This window comes from Protopterus annectens, chromosome 4.part0, assembly GCF_019279795.1.
Source record: "Protopterus annectens isolate FY-2018-M chromosome 4.part0, PAN1.0, whole genome shotgun sequence".
Classification (NCBI taxonomy): Eukaryota; Metazoa; Chordata; order Ceratodontiformes; family Protopteridae; genus Protopterus; species Protopterus annectens.
Window position 1 is genome coordinate 1533390042 of NC_056733.1, and position 12307 is coordinate 1533402348.

The 12307-nt window shown below is 44.7% G+C and overlaps 1 protein-coding gene across 1 annotated transcript in view; it reads right to left on the bottom strand.

The window, feature by feature from the left end:
• Positions 1-12307, bottom strand: part of GPRIN1 (G protein regulated inducer of neurite outgrowth 1) — a 926017-nt gene that overhangs the window by 982 nt on the left and 912728 nt on the right. The window contains exon 7 of the mRNA XM_044069349.1: positions 1-4991. This exon is cut by the window's left edge and continues 982 nt beyond it. Coding sequence (XP_043925284.1) covers positions 901-4854 — 3954 coding nt within the window. The 5' untranslated portion in view covers positions 4855-4991 and the 3' untranslated portion in view covers positions 1-900. The remainder of the gene's footprint in view (positions 4992-12307) is intronic.

The window sequence follows — 12307 nt, forward strand, 5'->3', positions numbered from 1 at the left end:
ATAAAATGTTTGATTTCCAGAACTCTCTTTACCTTTTTTAACCATTTTGTTTTCCCTGGCATACAAAAGGAGTCTGCAGCCATGACCAGAGATATGGAGAAGCTGCTGTAAGGTACTTGTCACCTACTAACCAGGAGATGGGCAAAGGTAATTACTGGCACAGCTAAGAAGTCTTATGTAGTATTAGACATTGCTCTGCTTTGCTAGTTCTGTTTTCATGCCTGAAAATTACTGACGTGAAGACAAATGTGAAAGGACAGAAATATATCAGGAGAAAAGAGCATCTGTATCAGAAAAGATACATTCAATGATGTCTAGTCTACAATACTCTCTGCTTGGCCTCTGTTTATTATGAACTTTAACTGGAAGCAAAGGCCATATTACTAATAAATGACAAAGGCAACACACACTATAAGACTCCAACTTTTGCATTCAAAATGCAATTCCAGCTATCTTATAATTATTATATTGGACTTAACTGCAGCTAGCATAACAAGTGTAGGTGAAATGATGATATTAGGTTACCACTGTTTTGCATTTCTTCCTACAGCTTACCATATTGGCAAATTCAAGTAGACAACGCAAGAAGGTAGGATGAGTCAAATTTTAGAGTGGTCTCCAATTTTAAGCTACGTCCAGTAACAAATACTCTCTTCTGGTGGAAAACAAATTAAGATTTCTTTTTTTTTTTCTATTTTCATTTCCAAATACATAAGCAAAACTACAGGATTTTAATTTTAAAATAGATACTTCAGTATTTAAAAACTTCTGGAACATTTTGACTTTTAATTGGTCTGGTGATAGAAAAAAAAAGAACAGATGGCAGTGACAAGGAAGTTTGCATGTCTGAAAATACATAGACCTTGTCTTCACTGTTCTTCCATAAGTGACATACTTAATTTACTCAGTGGCTGCACTGCCCCTGGAACAACATTGTGGTCGTCTCATATTTTGAAGAAATGCTCGGAAAACATTGGGTTGCCTTTTCCGTTCACCCTTCCCTTTAACCCCTTTTATAGAACTTGTTCTGGGATTTGGAAGGACTGTCACTTTCTGCTTGCCATGTTCCTCAATTTGCTTTTCTAAGTGCTTCTGTATGGCCAATCCTAGGACTTCCACTTCCATGGATGCTCCATAGACTTCCCAGGTCATTCCTTTCTCATCCCAACTTACCTCACGTACAGGTTCAGGTTGCTCTTCCACTGTTGCTTTTACACGGACTTCAGGGTATGATGATCGTGAAGATTTTCCCATTGGTGTCATGGGATCTGTTGCGACAGATCTAGTCTCTGCATGAATGGATACCTGAAGCTCCACGTCCTTTTTTTCACATTTATATGTCAGTCTTGAACTGTTTAAGGAGGGAAGTTCTTGCTTTGCAGCTTCTGAGAGGAAGTTGAACGCCACTTGTCCTTCAGGAGGAATTATGGGACTAACAGCCACCGAGATAGAGCTCACACTGAAATCGATTATGGTCTGAGTGGATGCATCTTGTTTTTGGGGTTCCTTTTGACTCTCAGAGGCAAATTTAAATGTTCCAGATTCATCTGGCGGCACTATGGGACTGACAGCAATAGAAACATAGTTTATTTTGCTTCCTTCGTCAGAATCATCATGTCTTGTGATCTTGATTTTCGGACTTAATAGAGAGGCAGTCTCTGAATCTGAAGCAAAGCTGAAGGTATCTGACATTCCTGGTGGCACTATGGGACTGCTAGCCACAGAAACACATGTTACTTTGGAATCACTTTTTGTTTCTCCATGTCTAAACACTTTATAGATAGGACTTTTTAAGGATGACATTCCCTCATCTGAGGAAAACTGAAATGTGTCAGACCCTCCTGGAGGCACTATAGGGCTGACAGCTACAGATACCAAAGTAACATGTTCAGCATCATCATGCCTTGTAACCTTGATTTTAGGACTTGTCAAGTTGGATGATTCTTCCCGTGAGGAAAATTTAAAAGCTTCAGAACCTTCTGGGGGTATCATTGGGCTTACAGCTACAGATACATAACTCTTTGCAATGCTGTTTTCCACACTTCCATCCTGCCTTGCATTTTTAATTGTGGAACTTTTATCAACTGATTCCTTTTGACTTGAAGCAAAGTCAAAAGTTGTATACCCTCCTGGTGGCACTATAGGGCTGTTAGCCACTGATACATAGGTCACCTTGTTGCCACTTTGAAAATTGTTATGTCTTGTCACCTTAATGGTAGGACTTGTTAAACGTGATTCCACCTGGTTTGATGAAAAGTCAAATGTTTCATACCCTTCTGGGGGCACTATGGGACTGTTAGCCACTGAAACAAAATTCACTTTGCTGTCAAGTGGTGCATCTTGCTTTTGCCTTGTTGCATCTGTGGCACTTTTCAAGTATTCTTTACTCTCTGAGGCAAAGTCAAAGGTTTCTGATCCCCCTGAGAATACAATGGGACTACTTGCAACTGAGACACCGATCACCTTAGAGCCACTTTGAGTATCTTCTTCAGGCTTTGTGACCTGAATGGTGGGGCTTTTTAAAGAGGATACGTCTTCAGATGCAAACTCAAATGTTTCTGATCCATCTTGTATTACTATGGGACTAAGGGCAACTGATACATAATCGACCTTGTTACTCTGAGTCTGTCCTTTATATGAAGGACTTTTTAATGTGGAGGTCTCATGATCTGATGCAAATCTGAAGGCTGCAGTACCATCTGTAAGTACTATGGGACTGACTGCCACAGACACAAAGTTCACATGATCAACTGATGTTTGTGTTTCTGCATCTTGTTTTACTGCTTCATCTTGTTTTCCAGATGCAAAGCTGAAAGCTACAGTCCCATCTGAAGACACTATAGGACTGACAGCCACAGACACATAACTTAATTTATTTCCACTTCTGATATCACTTTCCTGCCTAGCTGGATTCCATGTGGGGCTTTTCAAGGAGGAAGTATCTCGATCTGTTGCAAAGCTAAAAGCAGCAGTGCCTTCAGGTGGAAGTATAGGACTAATTGCCACAGATCGGCAGCTGATACTGTCATTTATAGTTTGTGTTGCAATATCTTGCTTCACAGAGGCATAATAAAATGCCACAGATCCTTCTGGGGGTACTATAGGGCTAACAGCAACTGATACATAACTGACCATTGAGCCATCCTGCCTTGTTGGGTTCCATGTAGGACTTTTTATGGAAGCAGCATGTTGTTCTGAAGCAAAGGGGAAGGCTTCTGATCCTTCAGAAGGTACAATAGGACTAACTGCTACTGATACATAGCTTTTCTTGGTCTTACGTGGAGGACTATCTAAGGCTGACGCACCTTGATCTTTAAAAAAGCTAAAGCCCAGAGATCCATCTGCAGGTACAATGGGACTGTTGGCCACTGATCTGTAAGTTACCTTGCCACCAGGATGCATGTCTCCTTCCTGTCTTTTGAATTTATATGTAGGACTTCTCAAAGAGGCTTCTTGCTCAGACGCAAAGCTAAAGGCTGCAGATCCTTCTTTAAGTACTATTGGACTGTTGGCTACAGATCTGTAAGTCACTTGCCCCTGTCTTGTACGTTTGAATAATGGGCTTTGTAATGAGGCTGCACCTTTTTCTAAAGCAAAGCTGAAGCACGAGGAACCTTCTAGTGGCACAATGGGACTGCTGGCAACTGATTTATAAGTCACTTTAGTGTCTCTTTTAACTTTTTCTTTCTGCCCATCTGATTCAGTTGTGATGTCATTTCTTTTTAAAACATCTTTTTCTTCCGGATTCTTATTTTTTGTTTGGCCTGACAATGGTACTTCTGACGCCATTATTTTCTGTTTTCTTTGTGTCTGCTGAATGTCTTTATCCCACTGATGAGAAACTAACTCATTTCCATTGATCTGATTTACTGCTTTTGAGCCAGGCTTTGCCTTCAGTATTTCATGACAAGGGCCTTGAGGGATATCCTTTGTGTCTGTCAGATGTGATTTTTCTTCAGCAGGAAAGCATGCTGCATCACTATTCTCCATTGTTTCTTTATCCTTTTCAGTATTATTGACATTATCATGCAAATCTGCAGCTCCAGAGTCTACTGCAGGTTCGCTTGATAGCTTTTCTTTTCTTAAATGCTGTTCATGATGATTGTATGGATCTCTACCCTGTTCCGAAAACATTTTGCTGTCTTCTACCAAATCTCGCACGTCTGGATTCAACTGCATCATTACATCTTCACCTGATGCCTTTGGTCCATGGCAGTTGCAGTGTACTTGCTCAGCTTCTGAAATGTCAGATTTTATTTTAGTACCAAGATATGACTTTTCAAGATTCACATTCTCTTGATGTATTTCCTTAGTGAGTCCTGCAGTATTTGTAGCAGTATCAAGCAGTGAGGTCGTTTTCAGTTTGCCACAGGAAAGACATCTTGTTTCCGGTGATTGCGGAGTTTTTCTTTGTGTCTCTGAAACTGCATGCCGATGCTCCTTAGTATTCGGTTCGTGTGAAATCTTGTTTTCCTCCTTTGCTTTAAGGCAGGTTGCAGTGGTGCTTGCTTTCTGAGTATCATTAAGTAGCCCTTCAGGTACATCTCTGCTACTTAGAGATTTCACTTCACCTTTTTTGCTTCCCTCTTTCAGGTCCTCTGAACCTTTTAATATCTGTGGTTGTTTATCTCCATTAGTGATAGCTTTGGAGTCATTTTTGGAATCTGTAGATTCTGACCTCTTGGTTGGTGTGCCCTCCATTGACTCAATGCTTTTCTGTCTGCCCTCATTCACTAGTTTATTACCTCTGTTGTACTCCAACAAGGCAGAAGTCATCACATCTTGAAAACCTGGAGAAATAGACTGATGGAGGTTGAACTCATGGAGATTGTTTCCTTCTTTACTGTTAACCATGTGGAAGCATTTATGTTGTCTGTCAAGTAAAGGGTCTCCATCCTAAGATCTGGTTTTGCCATATGAGAGCTTGTTGCTTTTTAATGTTCCCCATCAAAATGGAGACTCATTCTGTTTGTGTCGTTGTGCTCTGTTTCCTACGCCAGAACAAAATGAACTGAATTAGTTTATCTTTACAAATATGGTGTATATTTAAACTAATCAATTAAGTCATAGCAGTATCTTGTGAGACACAGTAAGATTTTATTACAGTGTAATTCAGTGCTTGGCTATGTAAGATTCCATAGGAGGATATGTCAGCCAGTTCAGAAGGACAGAAGCTATACATCCCATATGCCACAGATTATTTTTTCATATATGTACATGATGTGTTTATACTCAATAAAATATTTCAAAACAGTAAGCATTAAGCAGTTTCACTAAAAATATAACATTTTCCAGATGCTCACAGTTTTACTCTTTGTTCACTACATTCATTGTACAACCTATTAAACTAATAGAAAACGCCAGATGACACAATTAAGTAATGTTTTTATTTTTATTTATTTTTTTGCTTCTGTATTGGATTATGATGTACAAGTCACCATGTTCTATTCATCCTCCATCTAGAAATGTTTGATCATTTTACTTGTGCAAACAATAGGTTATGACTCTGTAAGTATAAATTATAAATCTACAAGAACAGGAACTGCCAAAGTGTCCACCTTGGCATCAACACATAAAATCCCTCGCAAGCTGCTGACTCCACACCCTGTTTAGATTTTTCCCAATGTGAAAGTTCTTCATAAGTTTTGAAAATTACTCTGGGCTGCTTTTAAATATTGTTGACTATCTTTAGGTTAAATGAAATAATTTGGTAAGAGATTTTGTTTTACTTAAATGAATATGGATATACCCCGGGATTCATGAACCTTGCGCCAGGCGCACGCATAGCGTAGGCGTTACAATGCCAAATATGGCCACCGAGCGATTCAGGTACGATTCAATTCCACGTGCACTACCGGCGTGCGCCGGATCTGCACCGCCCCCGGCGTAGGTATGCTAAACACCCCATGTGCGGTGTTGCACCATGCAAATGAAGGCATATAGCGATCCACGAAGTGGAGCAGGCGTAGCATAAGGCCACGGCAATGTAAACCAAAAAAAAAAAAACAGTTTACATTTTCCCAAACATAACATAGGAGTAACGGAAGGCTGTCAGCCTCAGGTATCACACTGTTACCATATGCCAATGGCGAAATACACAGAGAATGTCAAAAGAAAACATGCACAACATGTAAATAATAACATAAATGGTATGTCCACAGAAACTCACAGCAGAACCCCAGGACATGTTTGTGGAAGGTGCAAAACAATGAAATAATATGACAATGTTATAAAAGAGCAGCGTAATACACATCAGCTTCACAGCCATAATACACCATGGTATGCATGGAAAGCCACAACCATGGTGCAAGGGTTGCCAAGAACTCGCGGCAGCGTTCGGCGTGGTAACTATGAATTAGTAGTCAATGCCATGCAAATGAGGCAGATAATACTGAATCGCAAAACCCTTGCCGGCGTAAGGCTGTACCAAACGGCGCAGCGGTAATACACCGAGGAGTGGCTCAGAGGGAATACATGTCACCTGCAGAGGGGTGTGCCACTGTAGGAGGAAGCACATTGGAGCTCAGCAAACCTGGGCTGTACATTGCACATCACAGCTGCAGGACCGGCGTGTGGGGAAATAATTGAGCTGAGAGCACACAATGCGCGCAGAGGTGCATGTGCACGAGGATGACTACGTTCCCTTAACCCAGTCATGTGACGCTCGCCCCGCAAATAACATCGGAAACAGGAAGGTGATGTTGAGAATATGAGGAAATGTGGAAGAAGTGTAATTGGAGTAATAATGACCAATCAACACTAATCAACCCACGAAGGCCAATCGGCAGCTGACAACTCTGCATGCAGAAACCTGCAAAACGGGATAGGGGAGGCATATGAATGCAAAGAAAGTAGGGGAGGTAGCAGATTGCAAATAGTGAAGACCTAACACAGCAGAGCCAAGCAGACAGGCAGCACAATGGCGGCAGCACACAAAACGCACGATATGCCATGTCCCAGAAACTACACATGACAGGGCTCTGCAGGATGCATGCCAAGAAATAGTAGGTGCAACGTGCAGAAATAGTAAGGGAAGGTCGAAAGGTAATCCATTGCAGGCAAGAGTAATGCAACACCAAAGGCAACAGCGTTGCAGTGCCAATGGTAAAACACGGAAGATAATCCCCAGATACGGCTGTACAGACACACCCTATGACATCACCGGGTGTACAGCACAATAGTATAAAGTGTGAATGCACACAACACACAGCCGTGTATTCCCAAATGCCGCACCATAGGTGTAAACACACGGGGAACTTTTAAAATGTACATGTTGGGTGCTGCCGTGGCCGTGATCCATCAGCATGTGTTAGAGACAGACGGTGTTGTGGAGGAGGGTACCGACAACTACCGTAGGCCTCAGAGGAGAAGGAGAGTGTTCAGACCAAGGGTAACCTACCAGGGGCTACAAGACCTGGAGATAGTAGAGCATTACAGGGTGGATAGAGACACGTTACAGCAAATAGTGGAGCTGTGCTGGCCACGCCTGAGAACAAGAAACAACAGAGGGGAGCCCATCCCAGTGGACACAAAGGTATGTGTTAGCTTGCGAATACTGGCCACAGGTACCTTTCAAAGGCCAACTGGGGATATAATGGGCATCTCACAGGCATCAGCATCCAGGGTACTACACCAGTTTCTGGATGCCATGTTACCACATGCCAATGAGCATATATACTTCCACCAGATCTCAGGAGGAGTTGGCTAGCAATATGCGCCACTTCCACCATGTCTCACAATACCCGGAGGTACTGGGTGCGATAGACTGTACGCACATACAAATCAAGTCACCACCTGGGGAGCAGGGTAGACGCTACATAAACCGCAAGGGATTTCCCTCCATCAATTGCCAGGTCGTGGTCGTATGCAATGCGCAGGGCATTATCATGGATGTGTGTGCTGGCAGCCCTGGAAGCTACCACGACTCCCATATCTGGCATACCTCACAGCTGTACCAGGTATTCGCCATGGGGGACATCCCACAAGGCCACCTTGTGGGGGATGCAGGTGATACCAACACCACATGACAACAACACAACCTACACTCCCATACCAACAGACAATTAACTGTCAACTCTCCAGGCAGGGATGGAGCACACAGACAACCATACTGTGTATGTAGAGATGCAAGGCCCACAACCCGTATCCGTCACCTACAACCTCCGATATCCCCCATCGTACATATTAAAGGGATACAAACCGTAATAGCAGCACAAATATACAGGCAGTCAATGACATCTGCATAACCGCAACATCTCACGTGGGAAACACAATCAAAGGCGGATGCATACTTGCATGTGTTGTTTAAAGGAATACAACAGCCATGTTACACATCCGAATGCAAAACGCCATCAACAGACGTCGTCAGGACAGGGACACCCACATGTCAAACCAAATACTATACCCAACACACACAATCCACGGCTAACACCACTGCGAAATGTACCTGTCGCCACACATAGCAGCTGCAGTTACACATAACATAACACAATACAGACCATCTCCACGAAGGTAGGGCAAATAGCCAACGCCCAGGTGAGGAATCCAACCATACCCCAGTTATGACGCGTAATGTCTGAATGGAGTAGATGCACAGGTGATATGCACACAATTACTCACTGAGGAACAGCAATTGGTGGGATGAACCCACATGTTGCAGGTATCGATGGATATAAGGATGACTCCCAGGATATTCAAACCGTATGCTCATACCGAACCAGCAGTGTACAACCAAAAGAGAAATAAAAAGGAAAACCGATACATGGAACGAAACACGGAACGAAACACTGACAAGGTATGTAAAACACACGATATGTGCGGGTGTGTAATGCATGATGTGTATGACGAAGCTATACTGTATGGGAATGGTGTTTGTAAGTAATGACACTTGTCCATAATGCAGAGAGTGGTGAAAGGTGGTTATGTAGTGCTATCCTGCTGAGCATACCAACGACTGTGGACACCGTGTGCACAGCAGTGGGACATCATGTACACAGCCGAGACACCACAAGGGCTGCCACAGGGGAGCATTAGAGAACAATGCCAGACCACACGCCGATGCTGGCAGTGGATGTCCAACAAGGAAGTGCCATAGCAGGGGATAGGACATGTATGTATACTGTCACAGCACACATGTGTATGGGCATATACCGTCGATGTCATACGTAATGTGCGGCCGACGTGCACGTATGACTTGCAGTAGGGGATACTATGTCAACTATGTGTAATGTAAAGCTGTCAGGGTGGATATGACAGACATTATACACAGTATCACAGGCATATCATGCATAACGGAGGTATCGCCTATTGGTATGTACAATAACAGGATACATATGGCCTGTAGGTATGGGACAGAGTAGTAGCATCATAGCCATCCGAAATGGAAGGTACACCAAGTAACCATGCCCAAAGGATCTGTAGCAGGTGCACCGTGGGCAACAATAAAGTCTGGCAGGTCCATGTGTAAACACATGTGCAGTGTACACAGTAGTTTCACCTCCACATGGTAGTGTCCTGTGAACAGCAGAGGCGGGTGTCAACTGCATGTCTACACAGTACCGCTGCTGTGGTGGTACCATGACTACGTGTCACTCAAACAGCAAGGGATGTATCACATGAACAGTGCCACTGTGTGTCCCTGTGGGATGTGCACAGGACCTATGTTCCACAGCATGGTGTGTGTTGTGTCTGCGGAAGTAACACAGAAGCCCAGCCCATGCAGTGTGGCATGTGTGCACATATCCATGAGCAGTCCGTTCACACTGCCCACCGCAATTGTCATGTATGAGGAGTATATGCATCAGTAATGCAGAGGACATGGTCTGTGTCAGAGCAGAAGACACCCCTGCTTATGTGGTATGCAGATGTGTACAGATGTGTTTTCCATCTGTCAGCCGCATATGTAAACCGTCCGAGCCTGGTACACATCGTGGCATGACAATGCTGTGCCATGTAAAGTTGTAGCCGTTGTGGAAGGTACACCATAAATGTGGTATTGTACCCTTGACCGTGTGTAGATGTGTGTATGCCACAGGTACAATGGCTACCTATGTACCAGCATCACACACAGCACAGATAGGTGTGGCCCTGCAGAAGTGTATCCATGCCACAGTGGAATATGGTAACCACAGGACCGTGTGGGGCATATGTGTGTACAGCAACCATGTACAATGTGATATGTATGTACGGGGCCAGTATCCATGTGATAGTCAGTGGGTGAATGTTGCTATGCAAAGGTGATGTGCATGCACCATGTGTCATGCATCCTGATGCCATGACACCCACATGATGTATCCACCACACTGACACCCGTATGGTCGGTATCGGTATGAACTGGTGGAGCAATAATGGCACCAGGTATGTAGGTGTGGGATATCTAGGCATGGACAGTACTCTGTGACAGCATGTTGTGTATGTAAGCAAATAGTGAACATGAGTGGCCCCATGACTGAGGACTGTGTAATGCCATATGTACCTGACATGTAGTAGGTACTATGATATGCTTGCACCACTGTGTGTCCTGTCCATGAGTCATATAGCCTAACATCCTGAGACACAGGGTATGATGTGCAGGTGGATGTGTACGTTGCCAATACCAGAACGTGGAATGGTGCTGAAGGGCAATGTGAGGACAATGTCTGATGTTTTGGCCTCTGTACCACCCCAACCGCCCATGCAACGGTAAGACAGGTGGCCAGCATGTGTATGTGGCATGCTGTGGCACACACAAGCCCAACAAGGGTGCCAGGAAAGGCATGGAGGCCATCAATGTGTGCGTGAAGCACGTTTGTGAGGATGTGCCCCAGTGCCATTCAGAACGGTCCAGTCATGGGTGTATGACTGCAGTCCCACACGTGCAATGCAGTGCCACCCATGGGTAGTGCGAGAGATGCGGCTGCGCGGCGGTCAAAGTACACAATGTCCGACAAAAGGCTAGCAGTGAATATAGTGGGCTGGTACGGAGACACATACCAAACAGGTTGGTGGGACATAACAGCTAGGGACATCAGAAGGTGACATCGGGCCAGTGTCCCAGGACATAACATGTGCATGTCAGTACCATGTATGTGTCCACAGGGACACTACGATGTCCATGTATGGATTGCGACCCTGTAGTGAGTGAGAGTGTGTATTGTTGGTAAGTACACCATCGCCTGGCACGTTGCCAACATTATCTCGGTCTGCAATGCCTGGGTGACTATTGTATGTGACATTGAATGTGGATGTAGCCAAACAACACAGACATACCACCACACTGCCTGAGGCCCCACACTGCAATGTGCGGCAGTCATGTTTAGGTAGCTAGCCTTGGAGCATGTGATGGACCTCAAGGACCCACCATGGCTGACAAGTGATGCACCCCACACATGTGAATATACACCACCGTGCAACAGCCTGCACATGTGCTCATACATCAAATGTGCATGGAACATGACCACCACCGTGGCGTCTGTGAAAAGGTCAGTACCGCCATGTCTCTGTGTGGAATAGCATGGTCCCTACCATCGTGTACATGCTACGGAAGCGCACTGTGGTATGTGTCAGCATATGTATGTACACTGTCTATCTGCCGGGGTGTCATGCCATTAACAACTGCTGTCAGCAGACGTCAGTAGTACTGGCTGTAGTACACATGTTCCGTGTATGCTGCGATGGGTGTGTTTCCAGGGTGTGGCTAGCAGGGCCGTGAAGCATATGTGTTCATCCACCAAAGGGGGGATAACCCCAGGTGCAACACACCAGACACATGGAGGTATTGTGCATGCTGAGGGTAGTGTAGGTATGGTATGTGTTGTGTAATGTGTCAGCCAGCTGGGTGGAGTGCACGCCTCAAGCATGTGTAGGTACATGGGTGTCTATGCTAGGGAAGTGTGGGTTGCTGTCAGCACATGGCAGTATCAGCTGTCTGAGGCCCAATGTACAGTATAACAACACAGACAGCATGTAACCTGCGGTGTACAATGTCAACTCTGTTGCGTGTTACAATGTGTCTAGCGGTCACAAACACGGGTATCTGCACATTGAGCACCTATGATGCATTGTGTTCGGCAACTATCCAGGATGTGTGCAAAACACTGTGTGATGTGGGATCCCCTCACCTGTGGGTGTTGCAGTCCAGGTATGTGCCTGGGAGGTACAATCAGTGTACAATCCATACTCGCAGGCGTGCTGCACAGAGCATGGAGGCAGGTCCCAGTCACTGCAGATAAATGTGAGTGGTGCAATAGTGTGTGTGCCTTGCTTGTGTGCAGCACAGTGGAAGATGCAAGCATTGTCCCACATGACCCCATGCCATGCCTGCCTGTTA